At 37.1% G+C, this 14,021-nt stretch overlaps 1 protein-coding gene across 2 annotated transcripts in view; it reads right to left on the bottom strand.

The window, feature by feature from the left end:
• Nucleotides 1-5,204: 5,204 nt before the first annotated feature.
• LOC6043755 overlaps nt 5,205-14,021 on the bottom strand; it is a 44,480-nt gene continuing 35,663 nt past the window's right edge. For both annotated transcript variants that reach the window (XM_038254474.1, XM_038254475.1), the window contains 6 exons: nt 13,545-14,008; nt 12,576-12,729; nt 12,242-12,440; nt 11,869-12,074; nt 6,029-6,145; nt 5,205-5,970 (listed from right to left, as the gene is read on the bottom strand). In XM_038254474.1, the coding sequence (XP_038110402.1) occupies nt 5,939-5,970; nt 6,029-6,145; nt 11,869-12,074; nt 12,242-12,440; nt 12,576-12,729; nt 13,545-14,008 (1,172 nt within the window). In that variant the 3' untranslated portion in view covers nt 5,205-5,938. The remainder of the gene's footprint in view (nt 5,971-6,028; nt 6,146-11,868; nt 12,075-12,241; nt 12,441-12,575; nt 12,730-13,544; nt 14,009-14,021) is intronic.

The following is a 14,021-nucleotide window of genomic DNA, read 5'->3' as shown; positions in this document are numbered from 1 at the left end:
TGGATCCGGACATAGTTTACATACATTTAAGTAAGATCCGGCTTCAAAAAAGTGAATTAATATCACTTTAGTGGCAATATCTCGAGACAGGGTTGCCAGATCTTCAATGTTTTGGACTCATTGGAAAGGTTTTTCGATTACCTAACCAACGATGGATTGGATGGTGGATCCGGAAATAGTTTACATACATTTAAGTGAGATCCGGCTTCCAAAAAGTACATAAATATTACTTAAGTGGCTTTATCTCGAGACAGGGTTGCCAGATCTTCAATGTTTTTTACTCGTTGGAAAGATTTTTCGATAACCTAACCAACGATTGGTCGGATGGTGGATCCGGACATAGTTTACATACATTTAAGTGAGATTCAGCTTCCAAAAAGTACATAAATATTACTTAAGTGGCCATATCTCGAGACAGGGTTGCCAGATCTTCAATGTTTTGGACTCCTTGGAATGGTTTTTTGATAATTTAACCAACGATGGGTCGGATGGTGGATCCGGACATAGTTTACATACATTTAAGTGAGATCCGGCTTCAAAAAAGTGAATTAATATCACTTTAGTGGCAATATCTCGAGACAGGGTTGCCAGATCTTCAATGTTTTGGACTCATTGGAAAGGTTTTTCGATTACCTAACCAACGATGGATTGGATGGTGGATCCGGAAATAGTTTACATACATTTAAGTGAGATCCGGCTTCCAAAAAGTACATAAATATTACTTAAGTGGCTATATCTCGAGGCAGGGTTGCCAGATCTTCAATGTTTTTTACTCGTTGGAAAGGTTTTTCGATAACCTAACCAACGATTGGTCGGATGGTGGATCCGGACATAGTTTACATACATTTAAGTGAGATTCAGCTTCCAAAAAGTACATAAATATTACTTAAGTGGCCATATCTCGAGACAGGGTTGCCAGATCTTCAATGTTTTGGACTCCTTGGAATGGTTTTTTGATAATTTAACCAACGATGGGTCGGATGGTGGATCTGGACATAGTTTACATACATTTAAGTGAGATCCGGCTTCCAAAAAGAACATAAATATTACTTAAGTGGCCATATCTCGAGACAGGGTTGCCAGATCTTCAATGTTTTGGACTCTTTGGAATGGTTTTTTGATAATTTAACCAACGATGGGTCGGATGGTGGATCCGGACATAGTTTACATACATTTAAGTGAGATCCGGCTTCCAAAAAGAACATAAATATTACTTAAGTGGCTTTATCTCGAGACAGGGTTGCCAGATCTTCAATGTTTTTTACTCGTTGGAAAGTTTTTTTGATAAACTAACCAACGATGGGTCGGATGGTGGATCCGGACATAGTTTACATACATTTAAGTAAGATCCGGCTTCAAAAAAGTGAATTAATATCACTTTAGTGGCAATATCTCGAGACAGGGTTGCCAGATCTTCAATGTTTTGGACTCGTTGGAAAGGTTTTTTGATAACCTAACCAACGATTGGTCGGATGGTGGATCCGGACATAGTTTACATACATTTAAGTGAGATTCAGCTTCCAAAAAGTACATAAATATTACTTAAGTGGCCATATCTCGAGACAGGGTTGCCAGATCTTCAATGTTTTGGACTCTTTGGAATGGTTTTTTGATAATTTAACCAACGATGGGTCGGATGGTGGATCCGGAAATAGTTTACATACATTTAAGTGAGATCCGGCTTCCAAAAAGTACATAAATATTACTTAAGTGGCTTTATCTCGAGACAGGGTTGCCAGATCTTCAATGTTTTTTACTCGTTGGAAAGTTTTTTTGATAAACTAACCAACGATGGGTCGGATGGTGGATCCGGACATAGTTTACATACATTTAAGTAAGATCCGGCTTCAAAAAAGTGAATTAATATCACTTTAGTGGCAATATCTCGAGACAGGGTTGCCAGATCTTCAATGTTTTGGACTCGTTGGAAAGGTTTTTTGATAACCTAACCAACGATGGGTCGGATGGTGGATCCGGACATAGTTTACATACATTTAAGTGAGATCCGGCTTCCAAAAGGTACATCAATATTACTTAAGTGGCCATATCTCGAGACAGGGTTGCCAGATCTTCAATGTTTTGGACTCGTTGGAAAGGTCTTTTGATTACCTAACCAACGATGGGTTGGATGATGGATCCGGACATAGTTTTCATGCATATAAGTGAGATCCGGATAAATGTGAAAACACATTTTGATATATAACTTTTGAACTACTTATCGAAACTTCAAACAATTCAAAAGCGATGTATGGGACCCTAAACCAAGTCGAATGTAACCGGTTTGATCAAAATCGGTCCAGCCAGTGCTGAGAAAACTTGGCAAGAATTTTGAACACATACATACATACACACACACACACAGACATTTGTTCAGTTTTCGATTCTGAGTCGATAGGTTTACATGAATATAGGTCTACGAGCTGTTTTTCAAAAGTTCAATTTTCGAGCAGGATTATAGCCTTACCTCAGTGAGGAAGGCAAAAAATCATCATTTTGATTATTTGGCGGAACATCTTTTTCACTACTACACTTGCAAGTGTAACGTCACACGTCGAAAAATGACCTGTAACATTTTGTAGATGGGCAATGTGTGTAAACAAAGTGAAATAAATGACTTTAAGTGGCGCTGACAAGGAAATTCAAAAAAATCCTCAGTAGATTGATTTTCTTGGAGAATTTCGGGAGCGATTTTCTTTCGCGTGATTTGCCTCCTCTCTCTTTCGCGGATGAAGAAAATTCGCATGCGAAATTGATTTTTTCGCGATTATTCCATCCCTGCCTGTGATTGTATTTACACTGCATGTCTCAATTAGATAAAAAAAAATATCATGTGGACCATGGTAGTCCCAGATGTCCCCTACAAGCTGCAGGTCGAACCGAGTTGATATCTGGATGGAACACTTTTTTATTTGAGTTTGAAAATTGTGCTATTTTTTCACTAAAATGCCAATAACTCCCTTTAGCTTCAACCAATTGGGATGCTCTACCCTACATTTTGTTGCATTTTTTAAACCCTTTCAGATGCATTTTGAATTTTGAAATTAAATTGAATTTTGCCCAAGTTACAGCCTTTTTACGATTTTTGACGTTTTTGAACCTTCAAACTTTGTGTCCCGATTTGCCCCACTTCTCGTTGACCTAGAGTGCTCATATTTTGGCCAGATGCTAGTTTTATATGTACAAACAACCCCTGAAAATTTCAGGCAGATTGGTGAGGTCGATGCGAGATGCGTTTGCTTTGCTCGTGGACTCGCTCTTAATGTAAACGATACATTTTATAACCAAAACACACAAAAATATGTTGATTCGGTTGAAATCCAAAATTCATAAATGTGACTTACAGTTGAGCACAAACCCAACCAATTACACTTTTCTGTAGTGATTTATATACTCAATGGGCCCAGAAACATTTCTCAAAAAAGAATTCATCGAAATGATTATCTGAATATCAATAACATTGCGGTTTTTGGGAAAGGGTGTGCAATTTTATCAGAAAATCTCCAAAATTTTCAATAAAACCTTTATAACTTTTTTCCCTTATTTTCAATCACTTTGCGTACTTCAGGAAAAATGTTCCTTGCATCATTTCCCATAAGAAATTATATGATCTGAATCATAAATCATGTCTATGTAGACTTATAACAATACTAAATTGAAATAGACGAAATTTCGCCCCATAGGAAAAAAGTTCAAAAACTTCAAATGAGGATAACTTTGATTTTTCCCGACCATAGATTTTCGTTAGCCCCGCAAATGAACGGAGATGTTCCACACTTTCATATGTATATGACAGTTTTCTTGCTATTTCTCAAAAAATATTACCCCCCTGAAAAAGACGCCGTGATGCGTATACGAAACTATTGGCACTACGCCCCCCGGGGCATGGCCTTCCTCTAACGTGGGATTTCTGCTCCAGCGCCTCTGACGAGACAGGAGAAACCGGGACCGACGTTTTACTTCACCATCCGATAGAAGCTCAGTGGATAAGGCGGGAATCGAACCCGCGTCTCATAGCATCATCGGGATCGGCAGCCGAAGCCGCTACTAGAGACCCTAAATAGGGAGACTGGTCTAAGCTGGCTAAATCGATCTGGCAACGTATGTTTTGAGCTTGGCAACACTGATAAGTTTTGCTGGGCGTAAAGGCAAATGCTCGTTTGGATACGTCAAACTCGTGTCTGTTTGGGTACGTCAAATTCACTTCGACCAGTCTCCCTATTAAGGATCTCTAGCCGCTACCCCTGCGCCACGAGACCCACTGATGCCGTGATGCGTATATGTTGGTCAATTCTTCGGATGATTAATGGCCACGCACTCGGAACTGATGGAAGCCAGTAGTGAATATTTATCCAAGGAAACCTCATTGCATCGCATCTGATTTTCACTGTGTAATTATTTTGTTAAGCGATAATAAAAATTGTGTTGATTAAATAAAAAGTAACTAAAAATTTATAAACTTTTTTCCCGGATCAATAATTCTAGCAAAATTCTAGCAGAATCCTAGCAGGATTCTAGCAGATTTTTTTCCAACTCATTCTAGCAAAATTCTTACAGAATTCTAGCACGAGGCCTGTCAGAACAGTTCTAGCAAAATTCTAGCAGGATTCTGACAGAACCGGTTAATTTCGCCAGCTCCTGCTAGAACCGGTTATTGCATTTGAGCTAGAATTCTTTGAGAATCCTAGCAAAGTTCTGGCAGGATGATGGCATCGTTCTTGTAAGAATATTTTCGCTCTGCTAGATTTCTGTAAGAATCCTGTGAGAACGCCGTGACTGGGACGGTGCGCGCCGGCACCCAGTCACGACGTTCTAACAGGATTCTAGCAGAGTTCTTACAGAGCTGGATATTCTTACAGCATTCTAGCAGAAATGTTCCACCGTTCTAGCAGGATTCTGACAGAACCAGCTCTGCTAGAATATTTCGTGACTGGGCAACTGTCAAATGCACAGGCCCAGTCAAATCAATCCGAATTCTGAAACGGAATCTAATTAGAATTGTATACAAATTCCGTTTCAAACGCAACAACCAGTTCGAACACGGAACCGGTTGTTGCGTTTGAAACGGAATTTGTATACGATTCTTATGAGATTCCGTTTCAGAATTCGGATTGATTTGACTGGGGGGGTGTGCATTGCCAGTTGGGAGAATAGGGATGGTCAACCGGAACACATTCCATGATAAAAATACATGCTAAATAAAAAACTTTTTTAAAACAAATAAATATGATGAGGTTTCATGACTATTTGACATACTTTTGATTTAGATTTGTTTTTCTATGTTTAGTTTTGGACCGTGCTTGTAAGCTCTGTGTTATTTTTAATGAAAACTAAATAAAAATGGTTAAAATTCCAAAATATGTAGGAGCTTATTACCTAAAGATATTTTGAATAATTTATTGCTAAAAGATTCACGAATTCTATTCTAAATGCAATGTATATTTTTTTAACAAGTTCAACATGTGGCTGTTCTTTATTTCTAAATACTGAAGAGTATTTTTCCATTATGTTGTCAACAATATTTCCAGTAGAGTAGCACACACATTCTACTTAATTGAGCTTTTACAGTTAGAACAAATAGAATAAATTTTCTAAAACAAAAGTATATCAAATGGCACATGCTTTCAATCAGCTTTATTGAGTATAGCTTATAGTCAATTAACCTAAATCAATTAAAATCTATAAGACAAAAGTGCTCCAAAACATAACAGGGGTTCTAGATAAAATTTGGAACGGGTCTAGATACTTAGAGTACTGTTCATACATTTTTTTTCTTTTTGTTATTGTTGCACTAATCTTTGAACAATATCTCGTTATGATTTTATTTGCAGTAAAATGTCATTTATTCTTCCGGAATGATGGACTAAGTAGTTGAGTATTGCGCCTGCGAAATTTTATAGATGGCAACCATCATCTAGATGTTGTTACACGTGGAAGAACCTCAGTTGACTTCACTGTCACTGTCACTTTTTTCTGGAAATGATAAAGTTTCTTTAGTTGTTTTAAAAACAGTTTCGTTTGGATGGCTTACCTTTTTTGCCCGGATAAGCATGCCTTTTCAGTCTATCATAAAGATCTTCCTTTGTTCCGTATAGGGAAGCATTTGATCTTGCTAAAGAATTGAGTTTTCCATTCGTTCCATGCAAACCTGCAAAGGGTATCATTTATGTTTTAGGATTTTGATAATATTTTATGATTTAAAAGGTTTTTAAATGAATGGTTTGTCATGTTTTCAACGGTTTTATCCCTTATCCCCGAAAATTCCACATCCCCGAAAATCATTTTCCCGAAAATTCCATATCCCCGAATGTCATTTACCTGAATGGCCATTTTACCGAACTGTCGTTTTCCCGAATTTACATTTACCCGAATGGTTACCTCACCAAAAAATTAAATTTCCCGAATGATAACCTAGTTATAAACTAAATTGTTATTTAGGGATTTTTTTATAAAAGTATGGCGTTAATATTAAATTATGTGAAAGGCCATTAATAAACCACGCGGACACTTCAAGAGTGCTGGGTATTGAGATCATCCACGTTCCATAAAAAAAGATTTTTTTTTTGTAGCGGCCATTTTCAGAAAGGACAATTTTCCAAAACGGTATCTACGTGGTAAGGATAGAACAGCAACGATAGCTTTATGCGACGACTCGATGCTCAGGATTTTGTTTGTTCTAGATTTTGTTTGACTGAACTGATTTTTCTTTATCAATTTTGGTTGGATTTTTTTTTATTTTTTTTACGTCCAATTCGAGTTCTGCAATCAACCCTTTTAATCTTATCTAAATAGTTGATTATTAAATTACAAAATGCATTTTTTGAATAGTTCATAACCGCCATTTTAGATTCAATATTTCTAAATCAATTTAAAGTAGTTTAGGGGCTATACTTAAGCTCGACAGCTGATTTTGGTTGCCAAGGTCCCGAGTAACAATTACCGTGTGCAAACACGTTCTGACCTGAAATCCCTTTGGCCAGTTGTCGCACTTACATCAATTTGAATATTCAAAATTCAAGTGAAGCTCGGAATTTTTTGAACGTTCAATTGTGGACATGATACTTTATTGATCGCTACTTCCCCGAACCAGGTCAGGCGGGTATGGCCGTTGCCCAGAACCGCTCGCGCGTTTCTGGGCTACGGCCATATCCGCCTGACCGGGTTCGGGGAAGTGGCGTTCGGGGAAATGGCCGTTCGGGAATATGGTCATTCGGGAAAATGATTTTCAGGGATGTGGAAAATTAGGGAAAGTGGCCATTCGGGAAAATGGTTTTTAGGGGAAGTCGCCACTCGGGGATGTGGCCGTTCGGGGAAATGGATTGTTCGGGGAAATGATTTTCGGGTAAATGACATTTCGGGAAAGTGTCTTTTCGGAGATGTGGCATTCGGGGAAATGTCTCTTCGGGAATGTGGGTTTCGGGGAAATGTCATAGATTCTTTTCAACACACATAATTGGGGTACGTTAGAGTGTTTCAACAATCGTGTTAATACATTTTATAGAAAGTTTTTTTTTTCAGAAGCGTATTAACGTTCATTGCAATGAAAAAAGTAGGATATTTTAACCATTACCCCCTAGTAGAGCCGAAGCAAATTTTTCACAACCATTTTTTCATAACCTTTGTACAATGGAAACTTAAGTCTTTTGAACAATTTTGACTATTTGTTTCATCAGTTTATTTTAGAGATGGGCTTATTTGAGCGAACCGTTCTTATGAACCGGCTCAAGCTGAAGAACGAATAAGCGACCGCTCAGAAAAAATGAGCGGCGGTTCATTTTGTGAACCGGTTCTTTTCAAAGAATCGTCAAATCAAAGAGCGAGTCGAAGAACGAACCGAACGAGAGCGAATGAGCGAGAACGAATGAACGGAAAGAACGAACAGAGCGCTTGATAAGCGTCGCTCGCGCCGTCGTCGACATCGTCGAACGGAGTCGTTTTCGCTCACTCTTTCGTTATTTCGCTCTCGCTCATTCGCTCTCGTTCGGTTCGTTCTTCCACGCCGGTGACGGTGCTGTGGAGAAAAGAGGGGAAACTAGGTTCTCACCGACCGCGTCATGTTCAAACATTATGGCGCACTTTATGCTTGTTGCTAGCCCGTGTCGGAGCGCCTGTGATTTAGAATCAGCTGACTGTCGCCCGATGTTGCATGATCTCATTATGAAAATATCGATACATTTCTCAAATGTTATGTACATGAAGTTGTTACACGCATTCGAACATAGTTCGTATGCTAGTTTGCGGTTTTTATCCATGTATTGTATGATTTAAAATGTAATTTACCACAGCACATCACACAAACTTGGTACTCTTTTGTGGTCATTGTTCAATAGTTTTCTAAATGCATTTTTTTCGGATCTTCTTTTCGACGCTTGTTTTGATCATTCATGTACTATGAAATTGAAGTTGTCCTTTTAAACAAAAAACTGCATTTCCATACTATTTTATTAAGTGCAGCAAAAGGCTACCTCAAATATGCCTGTTACTGAACACCAACTTAAATCTATTGTTTCACAAATAATGGAAAGATAATTATCAAAACGATAATTCAGCTTACTTTTCATAACTTTTAACGATTAAAAGCAATAATTTGGTTGAAAATATTCACTTTTGAAGAAAACTCAAGTTTATTAAACAAACAAACCTTGTTTATCTCTCTATGAAAAAAGTTATCGATATTTGTGGATTTCAGAGATCAATGTTTTTCTCCTTTTTCATATAAAACGTTTATATTTGAACTGTTTTCCAAAAAGGATAAAGCAAATCAACGATTTTCTATGTTTTATGGACGATCTTTAATCTGTTCAGAATAAGTGCGATGAAAACATATATTTTTTAATTATCAATCAACAAAAATCATACGAAGTGTGACACTCATGGACACTCCATTGGTCGTTTGAAAAAAAACTAAATATCTTGAGCAGATGCTGAGCAGTTCTCTAGGATTTCGGTCATTCGATTTTTTTTGTATTTTTTAATCCGACTGAAACTTTTTTGGTGCCTTCTGTATGCCCAAAGAAGCCATTTTGCATCATTAGTTTGTCCATATAATTTTCCATACAAATTCGGCAGCTGTCCATACAAAAATGATGTATGAAAATTCAAAAATCTGTATCTTTTGAAGGAATTTTTTGATCGATTTGGTGTCTTCGGCAAAGTTGTAGGTATGGATACGGACTACACTGGAAAAAAATAATACACGGTAAAAAAATTGGTGATTTTTTATTTAACTTTATCACTAAAACTTGATTTACAAAAAACATTATTTTTAATTTTTTGATTGATATGTTTTAGAAGGCATAAAATGCCAACTTTTCAGAAATTTCAGGTTGTGCAAAAATCACTGACCGAGTTATGAATTTTTAATCAATACTGATTTTTCAAAAATCGAAATTTTGGTCGTAAAATTTTCAACTTCATTTTTCGATGTAAAATCAAATTTGCAATCAAAAGTACTTTACTGAAATTTTGATAAAGTGCACCGTTTTCAAGTTATAGCCATATTTAAGTGACTTTTTGAAAATAGTCGCAGTTTTCATTTTTAAATTAGTGCACATGTTTGCCCAGTTTTGAAAAAATATTTTTGAAAAGCTGAGAAAATTCTCTATATTTTGCTTATTTGGACTTTGTTGATACGACCTTTAGTTGCTGAGATATTGCAATGCAAAGGTTTAAAAACAGGAAAATTGATGTTTTCTAAGTTTCACCCAAACAACCCACCATTTTCTATCGTCAATATCTCAGCAACTAATGGTCCGATTTTCAATGTTAATATATGAAACATTTGTGAAATTTTCCGATCTCTTCGAAAAATATTTTTGGAATTTTCAAATCAAGACTAACATTTCACAAAGGCCAAACATTCAATATTACGCCCTTTTAAAATGTTTGTCTTGATTTGAAAATTCCAAAAATATTTTTTTCGAAAAGATCGAAAAATTTCACAATTGTTTCATATATTAACATTGAAAATCGGACCATTAGTTGCTGAGATATTGACGATAGAAAATGGTGGGTTGTTTGGGTGAAACTTAGAAAACATCAATTTTCCTGTTTTTAAACCTTTGCATTGCAATATCTCAGCAACTAAAGGTCGTATCAACATAGTCCGAATAAGCAAAATATAGAGAATTTTCTCAGCTTTTCAAAATATTTTTTCAAAACTGGGCAAACATGTGCACTAATTTAAAAATGAAAACTGCGACTATTTTCAAAAAGTCACTTAAATATGGCTATAACTTGAAAACGGTGCACTTTATCAAAATTTTAGTAAAGTACTTTTTGATTGCAAATTTGATTTTACATCGAAAAATGAAGTTGAAAAATTTTTACGACCAAAATTTCGATTTTTTGAAAAAATCAGTATTGATTAAAAAATTCATAACTCGGTCAGTGATTTTTGCACAACCTGAAATTTCTGAAAAGTTGGCATTTTATGTCTTCTAAAACATATCAAAAATAAAAAAATTAAAAAGTGTTTTTTGTAAATCAAGTTTTAGTGATAAAGTTAAATAAAAAATCACCAAATTTTTTTACCGTGTATTATTTTTTCCAGTGTAGTCCGTATCCATACCTACAACTTTGCCGAAGACACCAAATCGATCAAAAATTCCTTCAAAAGATACAGATTTTTGAATTTTCATACATCATTTTTGTATGGACAGCTGCCGAATTTGTATGGAAAATTATATGGACAAACTAATGATGCAAAATGGCTTCTTTGGGCATACCGAAGGCACCAAAAAAGTTTCAGCCGGATTAAAAAATACAAAAATTAAAATTGAAGAAAAAAGACCGATTTCGTAGAGAATTGCTCTGCTTCAGTTCATTCCAGTCTATTTTCTGACATTGAGCGAAATGAGCGGATGAGCCGTTCAAAAGAGCCGCTCATTTAAATGAGCGAACGAAAATGAGCGGCTCACAGAAATGAGCGGTTTTGCCCACCACTAGTTTATTTGTTTTTGAGCAGAAAAATAGCCATTTGAAAAGTTTTTTTGCCTGTTATGGACCCCCATTTCCTATAGTGGACCCGGGTCCATAATCCGATTGTAGACCCGGGTCCACTATGGGCAAACTGTTATTTTTATACCAAATTTAACCGATATTTGATGTTTTGATGCATGGTGTAGGTCTAATGATAGATATAATGAATAAAAGATGGATTTGGCTCACTTCTCATCTTAAACAAATCTGTTTTGTTAACAAATTTGGCTTTAAACAACAAAAAACCTACCAGACATTTAAACACATTTATTACCGAAAAAGATCAGAAAAAAACGTTTCAAAAACCATTGTAAACATAAAAATAATTTAAAAAAAATGTAATTATGATGCACATATTAATTACATAAATAGTTGACCGAAACTAAACAATAGATTTGTTTACAGTTGCTGAAAAACCACGCATGTTTATTTAAAAAAAATGTGTTGTTCTTGATTTATTATTATAAAATATCATTTCAAACTGCAATTATGATGCTTCAGATAAGTTTAATTGACTATAGTTTTGATTAATTATATTTTTTTGGCTGATTTCAGATGTCGAACTCAAACACTTATTTTGGTGAAAAGGACAATTCAATATCAGTCAACAGATTTAAATGATGCTGAACATGCCAAATAAAAGATTTGTAAAAATCAACACGCTTGAAATTGTGATTTTATTGATTTTTTTTAATCAAAACCCCTTCAGAGGGTCCACTATAGGAAAAGGGGTACACTAATGGATAACGTACCCTATGTTACGCAAGAGTTTTGAACTCAACTCACGTGTACTGTAAAGTTAAGCTCAAAATAGTTTTGAACCATCATTGCGTACGCACTTGATTGGTAACGGTTTACCGAAACATTATAAACAAGAGAAACTCTACGAACCTTCCTTCATGTAGCTTTCGTTGTAGAAGTTGGGCATTTCCCAGCCATCTTCTTCGTCGTCATAGTAATGTGCGTATGTACTGTGGTGTGATGGAGCTATACTCTCTGCATACGGTGTGTGTGCTCCATAGTAGAAGTTCACCTGGGAACCTGTTTGATCGGTTGCTGGTGACAAAATTTTCTTTGGATCCCGCCGTTTGTTTGCTCTGCAGTATGTTAATAAAAAAAAGTTTGAAAAATCATGTTAAATGGATCTTTTTTCATACGAGGAAGCATACAATAAAAGGTGCATTTTCTACAATGATTGTGTGCTTCCCCATGGAAGGAAAATGTGCATTAAAAGGTTTGGTTGGTGTTATTATTGAATCCGTACCTAGCGCAGATCATCCATATCAACAGGACAATCAAGATGATGAAAATGACCGTTGCCGCTATTCCACCGGCAATGTATGCAAATTCGGATCGTTCGGAACACTTGGTGCCAGTGAACGATCCCTTGCATCTACATGATGGAATTCCCTTGATGTCTTTCACGCACTGTCCTGAATTTTCACAGAATCCTTCACAAACGTCTAAAGGTGACGGAAATAAACAAACAAAATAAGTTTCAATATTAGATGCCATAATAACCTTTGAAAAAAAAACTAATAAGCCAGCTTCGGAACCTTTTTGCAGCGTTTTTACTTTACTAACAAATGTAGTTTTACCTGTACACTGCATGCCAGTTCCATTGAATCCAGGTTTGCATTCACATTTGAAATCAAACGACTCTGGCATGAGGATGCAGAATGCATTAGGATCACAGTGCTGCTGTCCCTCCGATACATTGGCACATGGGTTAGTACACTCTTCTTTGCTTTTCTGAAATAAGAGTTTTTGCAACGTATAAGCTTTTTAGTTCAGCACACTGTGGAGTCAATGCAGATCGACTTGAGCAACAGTTTGTTACCAAGAAAGTCGAGACAAATTTGTGAATACGCAAGGGAAAAAATACATGTAAAAACATTAAAAAACATAAAGTTCTAGTAATAGAACCAATTGAAAAACTCGAAGTTATTTAAAGCAGCCTTCCCGAAACAAGCCGTACAAATTTTCAGTGCAGATGAACCTCAAAAACACCAGGCTGCCATGTTCGAGTTCTACCCGAACGGCGCACTCAAGGTTTACACGCGGTGTAAACACGGGGTGCAAACCTCGGGTTCAACGCCGTCGAAAAAATGACTACTTCTCACTCTCTCTGCGGCAAACACTGTACTGTGACTGCAGCGGAAAATGAAATTGTCTTTTTTTGTGCGTGGCGCCTGCACGGCGTTCTGTACCTGGGGTGCAAGGCTTGGTTTTAAACTCGAGGTTCGTGTGCGCCTACAGCATGTACACGGCAGAGTTTAGGTTTGGCTGGTGTTTGATCGAGAACAGTTTTAAAGCGCGGTGCACGAGACCACTGATTAAAAGTCTTCATAGTTTAGGGAGCATCCATAAACCATGTGGACACCTCAGGGATGGGGTGGGGGGGGGGGGTTAAGCATTTCTCCACGCTCCATACTAAAAGATTTGTTTTGCATGGAAATAGTCCACGAGTAGGGGGAGGGGGGGGGGTCTGAGATTTCAAAAAAGTGTCCACGTGGTTTATGGACGGTCCCTTACCATTATCAAACTAATAAAAATTGATTAATTACCGCTGCGCTCGTTTTGGTGCTGTGGTTTGGAGGACATGGAATACAGAACGTTTGCTGCTGTTCTGGCTGGTAGAAGCCCTTGCCACACTCAATGCATACATTAACGGTGCCATTGAGATAGGTACCCGGCAGACAAACTGGAAGCGAACACTCTTCAATACTCGATGCTCCTACTTTAAGCGTTGTCCTGCCAGTTGGACAAGATGTGCAAGCCGGCTGCACTCCTTGTGTTCTGTATGTTCCTCGAGGACATGCTTCACAGTTTCCAGCTACGCCAAGCTGCATGCCTGATTTGCATTCATCTCGGCATTCCGACTTGGATGTTGCCTCCGTAATTCTAGTTGTTTGACCAAGTCCACAAATCTCGCAAGAGAACGATCCTTCATTTGGTTGATAGAAGCCGTATCCACATGGTTGACACAATCCGGTCTCCGAATCCAGAAACTTGCCAGCAGGACACCGTTCTGCGTGAAATAA

The sequence above is a fragment of the Culex quinquefasciatus genome, chromosome 2 (genome assembly GCF_015732765.1).
Source record: "Culex quinquefasciatus strain JHB chromosome 2, VPISU_Cqui_1.0_pri_paternal, whole genome shotgun sequence".
NCBI lineage: Eukaryota > Metazoa > Arthropoda > Insecta > Diptera > Culicidae > Culex > Culex quinquefasciatus.
This window is presented reverse-complemented; position numbering and strand designations above follow the sequence as displayed.